At 46.3% G+C, this 14117-nt stretch overlaps 1 protein-coding gene across 1 annotated transcript; it reads left to right on the plus strand.

The window, feature by feature from the left end:
- The first annotated feature begins 13452 nt into the window (after positions 1–13452).
- Positions 13453–13743, plus strand: LOC128048144 (17-beta-hydroxysteroid dehydrogenase type 6-like). Its single transcript, XM_052640576.1, has one exon. The coding sequence runs from the start codon at positions 13453–13455 to the stop codon at positions 13741–13743; it is 291 nt and encodes a 96-aa protein (XP_052496536.1).
- The last annotated feature ends 374 nt before the right edge of the window (positions 13744–14117 follow it).

Below are 14117 nucleotides of genomic sequence, written 5' to 3' on the forward strand. Positions count from 1 at the left end.
GAGGACTGGCTAGTGCCTAATGGGGAGAGGGACGGCTGGAGGAGCAAGGGAGCCTCGAAGGCAGCCTCGTGTCCCCAAGGTCACAGGCCACGGGGGCCAGGAGGTTTTAGGGAAAGATCCTGAGTCTGAAGAGGAAGAAAGGGAAGTGTAACATTTGAACCATAAATAAATAGCACACAGCTCACTGCCGGCTTTGACCCATGAACAGAAATATTCTGTTAAGGGGTCTCCGTGGTGGGAGAAGCCAGAGCCCAACCGCTTTCTTCCCGGTGACCAGTCCCCCTGGGTGGGTTCCATTTCCACTCCTCTCCTGGAGCTTCACTGCTTGGCCCTTTTGTGCAGGCCTTCCTTAGGGGCTCCTGCTTTGTCTCGCTATTTGGGCCTTGCGTGTGGGACACACACACACACCCACACACCCACACACACACCCCTCCGCTTCATCCCTGGGGACATCTGTGGATCATGCAGGAAAACCAATCACCTCCAGACCCCACGCCCTGCTTCTCTGAGAGAGGGCGACCCTCACCTGAGCTTCCCTGTCGAGAGCACCTCCGGTTGGGGAGGGCCGGTGGGTCTGGACCGTTGGGGAGCGGCAGGGAGGCTGAAGGGACGGTGGCTGCGGAGCTGGCTCTGCTGCAGGCTTCAGGGCCGCCCTTCTCATCCGGGAAGCAGTATCACTGGCTGAGGCTCTGTGGGAGAGGGTCGGGGTTTTTCCTGCCTTCTCCCAATCCAGTTAGAGGGGAAGTCACAGCAAAAGTTCCAGTGTGGCGGTGACAGGGAGGAGTCAGGCTGCAAACATTAAAATCCAGACTCCTGCGGCTGGGTGAACTTACCTCTTTAAGCCTCAGTGCTCTCCTCTGCAAAATGGGACAACAATCGTATCTCCTAATAAGGGTGCTTGTGAGAATTAAATGAGCCATCAAAGTGACATGCTAAAGCTTTATATATGTATATATTTTCCACTGATAAACTGGATTGGAATCCCACTCTCCCCCGTCTGTCTTGACTCCTACTGAAATAGAACTGGATGGGGGTAGGAAAATAAGTCTGAAAATTATTCAGATATAATCACTCTGGCCCTTCTGCTGAATGGCCACCCTGCCATTCCTCCAGCCCTCATTCTGTGATCTGAGGTGAGACTCTAGAGAGAGAGATAAGACTGAATGGGGAGGGAACTGTGCTGAGTTTCAGGGAGACTCCTGGATGGGGAAGGGGAGGTGAACAGCATTCTCCAGCCCCCAAGCTCCAGCCAAGGCTTCTTTCTCCCTCCAAGCCAAGGGGAAGGCTCGGAGCCCCGGATGTGTGTCCTTGGAGAGCATCTTGTGTCAGCTGAGCTTTTTCATCTCAGTCATTTGATCCCCCAGGAACCACTGTGGGGAGGGAGGGTAGGCTTCCTTATCCAGAGATGTTGCCTGTCTCACACAAGCCACACAGCGGCATCGAAGTGAGAGCAGAGCCACCTGGAGCTGGGCCCATGCTTTGTGGAGCCAGGGGTGTGTTGGCTGGAGGGGATTGGACATATACAAATTAATCGAGGTGAAATCCCTATGACAATATTAATATTTTAAAGTGTACACTTCAGTGGCATTTAGTATTCACAGTGTTGTGCAACCACTACCTCTATGTAATTCCAAAGTATTTCCGTCACCCCAGCAGAAAGTTTTGTCACTTCCGTTAAGCCTGCACTCTCAAGTCCGCTCTCCCTTCAGTCCTGGCAGCCGCTGTTCTGCTTTCTGTCTCTCTGGCTTTACGTATTGTGCCCAGCTGCTCAGTCGTGTCCAGCTCTTGGTGATCCCATGGTCTAGCCCACCAGGCTCCTCTGTCCATGGAATTTTCCAGGCAAGTGTACTGGAGTGGGTTGCCATTTCCTCCCGCATGGGGATCTTCCCGACCTAGGGATCGAACCCATACCTCTTGCATCTCCTGCATTGTCAGGCAGATTCTTTACCACTAGCACCACCTGGCAAGCCATTTATGTATTAAAGATAATTAATATCAGTTGAATCATACAATGTGTGACCTTAGTGTCTTTTCTTTTTCACTTAGCATTATATTAAAAGATTAAAAAAATTGAAGTATGGGTGATTTCCAGTGTTATGTTAGTTTCTGGTATATAGCAAAGTGATTCAGTTACATATATATATATATGTGTATATATATATATATACTTTTTTTCTTTTTTTTGGACCATGCCGCACAGAGAACCTTAGTTTCCCGACCAGGGATCCAGCCCATTCCCCCTGCAGTGGAAGCATGGGGTCATAACTGGACCACCAGTGGTTATAGCTTTTATTATAGGATATTGAATATAGTTCCTATGCTATACAGTAAGACCTTATTGCTTATCTATTTTACACATGGTAGTTTGTATCTGCTAATCCCAAACTCCTAATTTATTCCCCCCACCACCTTTCCCCTTTGGTAACCATAAATTTGTTTTCTCTGTCTGTGAGTGTTTCTGTTTTGTAAATAAGTTTACTTTTATCATATTTTAGACTCCAATCTAAGTGGTGTCATGTGGTATTTGTCTTTCTCTGACTTCGCTTAGTATGATGACCTCTAGATTTATCCATGTTGCTGCAAATGGCATTATTTCCTTTTTTTGTGGTTGACTAGTTATTCCACATTTTCTTTATCCATTTATCTGTTGATGGACATTTAGGTTGCTTCCATGTCTTGGCTATTGTAAATAATGCCACTATGAACACTGGAGTGAATGCATCTTTTTTGAAAGAATTTTCTCTGGATATGCCCAGAAGGGAATCATATGGCAATTCTAATTTTAGTTTTTTAGGGAACCTTCATACTGTTTTCCGTAGTGGCTGCACTAATTTACTTTCCCACCAACAGTGTAGAAGGGTTCCTTTTTTCCACATCCTCTCCACAATTCATTATTTGTAGACTTTTAAAAAACAGCCATTCTGACTGGTGTGAGGTGATACCTCATTGTAGATTTGATTTGCCTTTCTCTGATGATTAGCAATGTTGAGTATCTTTTCCTGTTCCTATCAACCATTTGTATGCCTTCTTTGGAGAAATGTCTAAGTCTTATGCTCATTTTTTGATTTTTTTGTTATTGAGTTATACAAGCTGTTTGCATATTTTGGAAATTAAGCCCTGTTAGTTGCATCATTGGCAAAAATAATCTCTCCCATTCAGTAGGTTGTCTTTTCATTTTGTTTATGGCTTCCTTTTCTGTGCAAAACTTGTAAGTTTGATTAGCTTCCATTTGTTTATTTTTATTTCTATTCTATTTCTATTCTATTTTTATTTCTATGTTTATTGGAGACCGACCTAAGAAAACATTGCTATAATTTATGTCAGAAACTGTTTTGCCTATGTTCTGTTCTAAGAGTTTTATGATGTCATGTCTTATATTTGTCTTTAAGCCATTTTGAGTTTTGTATGTGTGTATGTGTGTGTATGGTGTGAGGGAGTGTTCTAACTTCATTGATTTACATCACTTAGCGTAACATTTTTGAGATTCATCTGTGTTGTCCCTTGTGTCTATACTTCATTTCTGTTTATGGGTAAGTAATATTCCACTGTGTGGATATAGTGCATTTTGTTTATCCATTCAAAGAGTGGTTTTTTTTTTTTAAGTCTGCTAACTGACCTTTTTAATTGTGGTAAAATAAACATAACATCAAGTTTACCATTGTGGCTATTTTAAAGTATATAGTTCAGTAGAATTAAGTACATTCACCCGCACTTTTTAAAATTCTTTTAAAACTTTTAATTGGAAGATAATTGCATTACAGTGTTGTGTTGGTTTCTGCTGTACAATAATGTGACCACAATGTGACAATGCAACCATCACCACCATAAATACACATACGTCTCCTCCCTCTTGAACATGCCTCCCACCCCGCAACCTCATCCCGCCCCTCTAGGTTGGCACAGAGCACCAGGTTGAGCTCCCTGTGTTATACAGCAGCTTCTGCTGGCTACCTATTTTACATACGGTGATGTATACGTTTCAATGCTACTGTCTCAATCCATCTTACCCTCTCCTACCCCCACCCCCGGCTGTGCCCAGAAGTCCATTCTCTGTGTCTGCATCTCTATTCCTGCCCTGCAAATAGGTTCATCAGTACCATTTTTCTAGATTTCATATATATACATTAATATACAATATTTATTTTTCTCTTTCTGACTTATTTCACTCTGTATAACAGGCTATAGGTTCATTCACCTCGCTAGAACTGACTCAAATTCATTCCTTTTTATGGCTAAGTAATACTCCTTTATCCATTCATTGCTGATGGACATCTTGGTTGCTTCCCTGTCCTGGCTACTGTAAATAATGCTGCAATGAACTCTGGGGTACATGTGTCTTTTTGAATTATGGTTTTCTCTGTATATGTCCAATAGTGGAAATTATGGCTTTCTCAGTATATGCCCAACAGTGGGATTTTAGTGTCTGACTCTTTGTGACCCCATGCACTGCAGCCCACCAGGCTCCTCTGTCCATGGAATTTTCCAGGCAAGAATTTTGGTGTAGGTTGCCATTTCCTCCTCTAGGGGATCTTTCTGACCCAGGGATTGAACCCACATCTCCTGCGTCTCCTTCATTGGCAGGCAGATTCTTTACCACTGTCGGGTCATATAGTAGTTTTATTCCTAGTTTTTAAATATAATCTCCATACCATTCTTCATAGTGGCCACATAAGTTTGCATTCCCACCAACAGTGCAAGAGGGTTCCCTTTTCTCCACATCCTCTCCAACATTTATTGTTTGTAGGTTTTTTGATGATGGTTTTCTGACCAGTGTGAGGTGATACCTCATTGTAGTTTTGATTTGCATTTCTCTAATAATGAGTGATGTGGACCATTTTCTCATGTGTTTATTGACCATCTGTACACTAACATGTACTTAATGCCACCGTCACCACAAACCATCTCCATGGAAAAAGATATTTTCAGTTTTCTTAAAGCTTTCTCTACTCATGACATTTTTGACACCAAATGTGTAGAGTTTCCCCCCAACACCAACCAGTTTTCCAACTCTCCAGACATCAAATGCTGCTAAGTCACTTCAGTCATTTCCAACTCTGTGCGACCCCATAGACGGCAGCCCACCAGGCTCCCCTGTCCCTGGGATTCTCCAGGCAAGAACACTGGAGTGGGTTGCCATTCCCTCCTCCAGTGAATGAAAGTGAAAAGTGAAAGGGAAGTCGCCCAGTCATGTCCGACTCTTCGCAACCCCATGGACTGAAGCCTACCAGGCTCCTCTGTCCATGGGATTTTCCAGGCAAGAGTACTGGGGTGGGGTGCCATCGCCTTCTAATTTAAGTCAATTCTGACACCAACCACCTGGAGTTAGTGTCAGACTCCACAGTATTCTTGCCTGGAGAATCCCATGGATGGAGAAGCCTGGTAGGCTACAGTCCATGGGGTCGCAAAGAGTCAGACACGATTGAGTGACTTCACTTCACTTCACTACAGGTTTAAGGGCTCACAAGATTGTCCTTACTTAAGTTGCAAGCAATGGGTTCCTCTAGGTACCCACACTTCTATCCAAAGTGACTACAAAGTTGGGGGTTCCCACAATCCCCTCCTGCCAGTTTTCATAACTTGGTAGATTGACTCACAAAACTCAGGAAAATATTTACTTATGTTTACTGTTTTATTGTAAAGGCTGTAAATGAAGAGCCAGAAAAAGAGGTACATTGGGTGAGGTCTGTCCCCATAGAGTTCAAATACACCACCCTCCTGGCACATGGATGTGTTGTTCACCAAACTGGAAGCTCTCTGAACCCCATAGTTTAGGAATTTTTATGGAGGCATCGTTACATAGACATGATTGATTATTAATTTAGCCTCCAACACCATTCTTCTCTCCAGAGGATGGTGGGAGTGAGGCTGAAAGTTCTAAGCTTCCAATCAAGGCTTGGTCTTTCTGGTGGCCACCCCCATCCTGAAGCCATTCAGGAGCTGGCCAGGAGTCTCCTCATTAGAACAAAGACATTCCTATCATGGCCAGGAGTCACCTCATTAGAACAAAGACGTTCCTATCACCCAGGAATTTCCAAGGAATCTGGGAAATCTGTGTAAGATGCTCTTATCACTCAGGAAATTACAAAGGTTTTAGGAGCTCTGTGTGAGGAACTGGAGGCAGAGACAAAATATGTATTTCTTTTTGTTTAATTTCAGAGTTTTATTGTATTGCACTAAAGGAACAGCTGGATGGTTATACAATGTTCTCTCTCATTCAGTTTTGAAAATCTAAAGTACTTGCAAATTCTTAAGAATACCTTTATTATAACATTAAGTATAGTAACCAATTTCTTAATAAGTAAAGTCTCACAAATTAAAGCATATTTAAAATAGCTTTAAATGCATTCTTCACAAGTAAGTCAGCATATATTTTTGTATCATGTTCACTTATGCTTAAGAATTAAAGCAAGTATATTATGCTGGTAGAAATATGAGAAAATCTCTCATTCATGCAATATATAGGGATAGTATTTCAAGTCCAACGGGAAAAAAATCCCACTCTTATTATTTTTTTAATGCATCCATATATAATCATCTACATGATAGATAAGGAAACCCATGAAGTTTCCCACAGGTCAGATACATATTTTCAGTTCATCAGAAGCACCTGATATCTACAGCTAATTTCTAATTAAATGGCATTTCCATAAAACCAAAATGAGCCCTATAAACACCTATAAACAAAAGCTTCCAATGGACTAAGGACAGTCAATAATTAATGCAATCAATCATTCAAGGGATTATGGCTGTTCCTTAAGGAGTGCAAGTTCCAACCTGTCAACACCAGAGACATCATTTTATGTTAATTTATATGTAATTCCATTTAAATTCTTTATCCAAGTATAACACATGAAAACAGTCTTTCCAAAAGCAAAAAAATGTGGAAACATTTAAAAACTAAGAAATCATTTTTTAAAGTAACTGATCAGATTCCATAGGCCACTCTTGGAAACAGGATCTTGCTGGATAGAATCCATTCATTGGTGGCTTTTTGCATGCACTTAACTGGACCAATTCTTCTGAGCGTTGTTCTAAGAGCTCACCGAAGCATAGATCATGCCATGTAGGTAGTAAAAAAAAGGCTAGAAGATAAAAAGCTGATTTGCACCATCCTTCTTTCTGACAATATGCTAGAATATGTGCATTCATGATGGCTGTAGGATCATAGAGTCCTGGTGCACTCATCACTGGTCTACTCATATACTTCCAAATATATGCCAAGAGGGGCATATCCACACCCAGCGTAAACCACTCTGCTACATAAAGAAACATGACACAGAAGAAAGCATGAAAAAAAAAAAAGAAAGTAAGCATGGATGAGAGGATTCAGGGTATTACACTGGTCTGTAGGATTCTTGTTATCAGTCTTCAGCTCATCCAATGCTATAATCAAATGGCGAAGAAGATGAACGCGGAGGTGAGCAGCAGCGCCAGCCAGCATATAGCAGAAGGCCGCGAAAGTGAATGCAATGGCCTGGGAGAAGGGAGCAGCGCTTTGACAGCGGAAAAAGGCTGCGCAAGGCCCTCTGAGTAAAACCATTCATTTCTTGAGGCCACATCCCATACCTCCGCTGCCGCTGCCTCCGCCGCCGCCAAAATATATATTTCTTACTGTGTTACACCTCCACTCACATATCAGATCACTCCCAGGTCCAGAAATCTGTCACGATGAGCTGTGACGATGTAAAATGTGGCGTCTGGGGGGCTTCCCTGGTGCTCGGTGGTAAAGAACCTGCCTGCCGCCAATGCAGGAAACATGGGTTCGATCACTGGTCTCTCAAGATCCCACATGCTGTGGAGCAACCAAGCCCATGCGCCACAACTATTGAGCCCGTGCGCTAGAGCCCAGGAGCCGCAACTACTGGACCCCGGGGGTCCTAGAACCCGGGCTCCGCAACAAGACCAGCCACCGCAGTGAGAAGTCTGTGCACCGCAGCTAGAGAGTAGGTCTCGCTCTCTGCAACTAGAGAAAAGCCAGAGAAGGAGCGAAGACCCAGCACAGCCAAAAATAAATAAATGAATAAGTACGTTCTCTCCATCATGTCCGACTCTTTGTGACCCCATAGACTGTAGCCCTCCAAGCTCCTCTGTCTATGGAATTTTCCAAGCAAGAGAACTGGAACGGATTGCTATTTCCTACTCCAGGAGATCTTCCCGACTCAGGGATCGAACCTGAGTCTCTCTGTCTCCTGCGTTAGCAACTGGATTCTTTGCCACTGGCACCAACTGGAAAGCAATAAGTAAATAAATTAATTATTTTTTAAAAGGCAGAGAGGAACAAAATGATTTAAAAAACAGATAAAATGTGATGTGTGTATGTGTATGTGTGTGTGTGTTTGCCATGTTGTGTGGCTTGTGGGATCTTTGTTCCCTGACCAGGGATCAAAACCCAGGCTCTGGCAGTGAAAGTGCGCAGTTCTAACCATTGAACTGCCAGGGAAGTCCCTAAAATGAGGTTTACTTTTATTTTCCAGACAGTTCTACACTCTCTCTTTAGGATCTCAGTTTCTATCCTATGGGCTACCTCTTTTCAGTAAGGAACCTTCTGAGAATTTTCACTTCCTTATTCGTTGCCTTTGACCCACACAGATGGAGTCTCCACTGGACTGCACACCCTCCAGAAAGACCTTTAGTTCTGGCTTCTGTTCTCTCCACGTGGACCACACATTCTGATCCGTGGTCTTTCCTTTCCTCTCAAGATTGCGTTTTAGTGGCTTGCTCCCAGGTCTCTGAATCTTCTGTCAAGGACCTCTTCCATCCCACATGGAGACATCACCCCTTGGTTCCTCACCTCCACCTGCTCCCCAGTCCCCTCCCCCACCCCCACCACCCAACTGTGTTAATTTCAGCAAGAGGAAATGCTGGTGGTTCCTTCTAGCAGAGGGCCAGAGGGAAAGCTGCTCCCTCAGGAAGGAATAAGTGATAGCTCGGCAGTTTTCTTGTGGGTGTTTTTCTTAGGAGGGAGGAGGTAGGCAACTGGAAAGAGAGACTGGAAGCGAGTGGGAAAGCGAGGGGCAGGAGCCCAGGCTTCTTTACAAGCTGGGCAGGAGGAGGGGGCAGCAAACAGCTTTGCTCCAAGCAATAAGAGCAGCAGCAGCCAAACAATTCCTGGAAATTTACTCTTTCCTCTCTCTCCTCCCAACCTCCCCTCTCCTCCCCCTCTGTTTTTTCAAAAGTATATAGACAAGACATTGTAATCAACAATCAGAAAGGAAGGAAGGTACCAGGAAGGAGTTATTCGGAGGCACAGATAAAGGCAAGCAGCTTCCCAGGGTCAGGAGGGGGCCAGGGGCTTGTGTCTGGACATTGGAAAAAGGGGGAAAGTGTGAGCTGTCCCAGGAATTGCCCTGCTTGCCCGGCCTATGTGGCCAAGGACCCTACTTCGTGTGCGAGGGCAGGTGGATTGTGGACAGGTCAAGGCAGAGGAGTTTGGCAACAACTGCCCTTCCTTCTCCAACCTGAGCTTCCTGAAGGCCACTGAGTGCAGAAGCCAAGTCTAAGCCTGGAAGTTGCTTTGTCTGCCTGCAGCGGCTCCCCCTTGTCAGATCAGGGGCTCCCCAGGCTCCCCAGTGATGGATGCGGTCCAGCGACCGGATCCTGGCTCTGCTCGGTTCTTCTTGCTTTCTCACTCATTCTGGAGATGGTAGAGAGAATCCTAGCTTGGGGACCAGACCTAGCTTTGACACCTTGTCCCACCAGTAAGTAGCTGTGTGACTTTGGGCAAGTCATTTTATCTTCCTGAGCCTACATTTTTATGTATAAAATGAAGATGACGGTGCTTCCTTGCAGGATTATTGTATGAGATACATAACAGTGTATATGCAAAGCGTCTGGCATAAGCACGCCCCTTTTTCCACTTCTTGGAAAAATCCCTTTTTAATGGAATTGACCAAGATCCTCTCCACATTCCCAAAAACACTATCCATTTTTCCCCCTCTAAATTGGCTCAACTGGAGAAGGAAATGGCAACCCACTCCAGTATTCTTGCCTAGAGAATCCCATGGACAGAGGAGCCTCGTGGGCTGCTGTCCATAGGGTCGCACAGAGTTGGACACAACTGAAGCGACTTAGCATGCATGCATGCATTGGAGAAGGAAATGGCAACCCACTCCAGTATTCTTGCCTGGAGAATCCCAGGGATAGAGGAGCCTGGTGGGTTGCCGTCTGTGGGGTCGCACAGAGTCAGACACGACTGAAGCGACTTAGCAGCAGCAGCAGCAGCAAATTGGCTCAACACCACCTTCCTCTTCTATTTAGTTATCCTATGACAGTGTGTTTCTTACATAGAAGGTCAAGAACCCTCAATGAGTAACAGTTACAGCTCACAGCTACCAGCTTTACATTTGCCAGTTGCAACTGCTTCATTTAATCCTCACAGTGTAAAGAGGTGGGTTTTATGTAGACACACAGAAGCAGAGAGATTAAACAACTTGCCCGAGTCACATCGCTAGTAGTTCAGTAAGTAAACTCTTACTATAAGGATTTTTGAGCTGGATGCTGGCACCTAATGGCTTTAGATGGTCTGTGAACTCACTGAAAAGTACATACAAAACCCTGTCTGTTGTGTGAAGTCATTTTTATGGGGCTTTGAGGCTTCCTTGGATGCTCAGAGGGGTCCATGATGTCCAGAAGGTTAAAAATGACGACCCTAGAAGAGCTTCTCATGGATGAAGTCTAGGATAAAAAACAGTGGGGGTAGGGCTGACGCTTCCAAGGAGGGGACTCAGCCTTTGGGAGTTCTGGGACATTTCTTGAGTCGGGGAGAAGCCCCTTTTATGGAGGCTGAGAGAAGAGTGGTTTGATCTGTGGAAGGACGTGAGAAAGGGGAAGTGAGTTGCCTTTGCTCCCAGCCCTTATCCTTCCACGAGATGAAGGACAGCCGTTTCCTTTCATGGTTTCCCAAGAAAATGTGTGTGGGGGTATGCACGTTAGTCTAAGGAAGAGGAAGCTTGGAGAGACAGACCGAGACCAGCAGGGCCCCGGGTACCTCCAGAGAAACCAGCCCCGCCCAGCAGCCTCCTGGAATGCCTCAGCATTCACTTCCTTCACTTGTCCACCCTGCCCCTTGCTTCTTTCCTCCCTCAGATTCCCCCACCTCCTGACCCAAAGCACCTTCCTGGGGTCTCTGTAGATTTTCTGACAATCCCTTGCTGATGGCATATTTATTCAGTTTCTACTAACTTGTGTGTATGTGTCAGTTGCTCAGTCGTGTCTGACTCTTTGAGACCCCATGGATTGTAACCTGCCAGGCTCCTCTGTCCATGGAATTCTCCAGGCAAGAATGCTGGAGTGGGTAGCCATTCCCTTCTCCAGGGGATCTTCCCAACCCAGGGATCCAACCTGGGTCTCCTGCATTGCGGGCAGATTCTTAACCATCTGAGCCACCAGGGAAGCCCCCTACTAACTCATTTTGAGCACCTAATTGTGTGCTGGACAGAAATTCCCCTCAAATTCTCTGGTGCTTCCTGAGACCTGACCTTCCTAAAGTTTCACACTTTTGAAGACAACATATGGATTCTTAGACTCCTGGAGAGCTGGAGTGGAGAGGATTTGCTGAGGCCTTCCGCATTCCCTCCTTTATAATAAACATGAGGAGATGGAGGCTTTGGGGGATTTCATCTTGTCAGACAAGGTCAGAAATGCAGGGGGAAAAGGAGAGAGGAAGAGGATGTCGCAGGAAAGGTTCATTCATTTCTGTCAGATGCCAGGCACTGCCAGGTTCCGGAAATAGAAGATGAGGAGCCTCAGCCCTTGCTCTCCAGGGCTCTGAGGCCGAAGTTCTCTAGCACCCAGCACAAGCAGCACAGTCCCCGTAGGTTCAGTAACACTAAACCATTGCTTCAGCCTTCACCTGGGACTTTTTGATGGCTGTCATTTCTCTTCCCCTCAGATAAAGACTGTTGTAGCCCTGAGGGGAAAGATGTTCAAGAGGTTTGGCCCAGCTCCGGGAATCCTCTCCAGAAGTCAGGGAATGGTGGACTGATTAGGACTCTGCTTTCTGCTAGTACTTCCTGAAACACAAACCACCTGTGCATGCTGCTTGTAGGGTTACAACTTGGGAGCCAGTCACTGTGGAGGGAGAACCACATCGACAAAGAAGTCTTTCTTCTTGGAGACCCTGGGAGCCTCAGGGTGCCTCACCGTCCTCCTGAGGGTGCTGGCTTTTTCCCTGAGGGGTGGAACAGGTCCCGTTGGTGACTTGAACAGGGACTGCAGCCCCATCCATCAGAGGCTGCAGGGGTGCCGGGACAGAGGCGCCACACTCACTAGCTCTGTTCCACTCAGAATTCCACCCCCATTCCTGGATGGTGTCCTCCCCATCATGGAGAAAGCCCCTCCATGCACAGCTGCTCTGGGGTCCAGTCTCGGGTCCTGTCTTCAGTCTCTGGAGAGGGCAGCTGGCTCCTCCTCTCCACTGTCACCCTCATACAAACTGAACTAATTCCTTCCCAATTATTGGGCTTTGCAGCCCTCCATGCTTGGGGGGAAATTAGCATTCCAGTTAATGATGTCACAGTTCAAATCAGTCTTTTCTTAGTGTCTGCGTGGTCTGGAATCTGTGTGTGTTGCCGGACAGGGCAGGGTTTGAGCACAGAGCAGAGAGAGGGCAACAGAGCCAGGTACCCAGAGCTGTGGGCAGGGCATCTTCACACAGTGAAAGGGGAACACCTGTTAGAGCAGCTTTGTGTGACCCGTCCCAGCATCTGGGAGAAGTCTCACCATTGCCTGTGTCCCCTCATTCCCTTCGTGTCCCCTCTCTTTGCCTCTGACACCCCCACTGCTCTTCTGAACACCTTTCTGGTCCAGGGAACCAGGTGAGATCTTATTCCCTTTTGCCTTCTCCTTCTAATCCTAGAGAGGAGTCTTTCAGGAGGGAATTCTGTGAGCTGAGCCAGAGGAAGAAACCTGGTCAGAGGCTAAGCCAGCTGCCCAAGGTCACATAGCTAGTTGGCAGCAGAACTGGGTTCGAAACCACACGTCTTCCCTTATAAGGTGTATTCCCTTGTAGGAATCTCCACTAAATCTGGGAGACCCAGGTCATAGACTTCAATACGAAAAAGGAAATAATTTAGCTGTGAATTATGAAATCTGGATGTAAGGGTTCTAATCTGTGTGGGTAAGGGTGGGGGTGGAGAGCAGAAGGTGGGCCAAGGGAACAGGGAGGACTAGGAAAGTGAGGTTGGGAAAAGTATTGCCATCCTTAAGGGTTTGTGTTTAAAATGCAATGACATCTATTAGAAATGATGTAAGCATACCAAGGAGCATGCATCGAGGTCAGAGTCAGTCATACTCACTGAAGACAGTGAACAAGAAAATCTTGGTAACTCCATGCCAGACAGCCTGGAATCTGGTTGGCCAAGCATCATCATGCATATTCCTAATTCCTCCTGCCTGTTCACTAGCCAGACTCTATTTCACCTCAGCCTGTGTGTGTCTGTCCCCTTCAAAGCCATGTGGCTGTACATGGCGGTCCTCATGGGCCTGTACTACCTCCTGCGCTGGTACCAGGAGAAGCAGGTGGTGAGCCACCTCCGGGACAAGTTCGTCTTCATCACAGGCTGTGACTCGGGCTTTGGGAACCAGCTGGCCAGGCAGCTGGACCTGCGAGGCTTGAGGGTCCTGGCTGCGTGTCTGATGGAGCAGGGGGCCGAGCAGCTGAGGAACCAGACATCAGACAGGCTGCAGACGGTGATCCTGGACGTCACCAAGACAGAGAGCGTCGTTGCGGCCACCAGTGTGTAAAGGCATGTGTTGGGGACAGAGGTACCACCCAGATTTCTTTTGTATTTATTTCTTCCCTCGGTGTGAAGGGGAGATCCTCTGTCAAGAAAGATTCCAAGGTGTTTTCCAGGACTTGAAGTCCCACCTGCCTTTTTCACCTCACCCAGCTGACAGAGGAGCCTCTTTCACCACCTACTCTCATCTCTGACTTTGAAGTTTTGCAGCTTCGGGGGAGAGTTTCCCCTGATGAGAATGTGTCCTTGCAGACTTCCCATCTGGTGTCCTCTCTTCTCTTAGCAGGTCTGGGTTTCTTGAGTAGGGTGATGGGGGTGCACTTCCTGGAGGAGGGGAGGAGACGGGAGCTCTGGATGGAAGGCTGCATGGTGGCTGGGGCT

This window comes from Budorcas taxicolor, chromosome 5 (genome assembly GCF_023091745.1).
Source record: "Budorcas taxicolor isolate Tak-1 chromosome 5, Takin1.1, whole genome shotgun sequence".
NCBI classification, from domain to species: Eukaryota; Metazoa; Chordata; class Mammalia; order Artiodactyla; family Bovidae; genus Budorcas; species Budorcas taxicolor.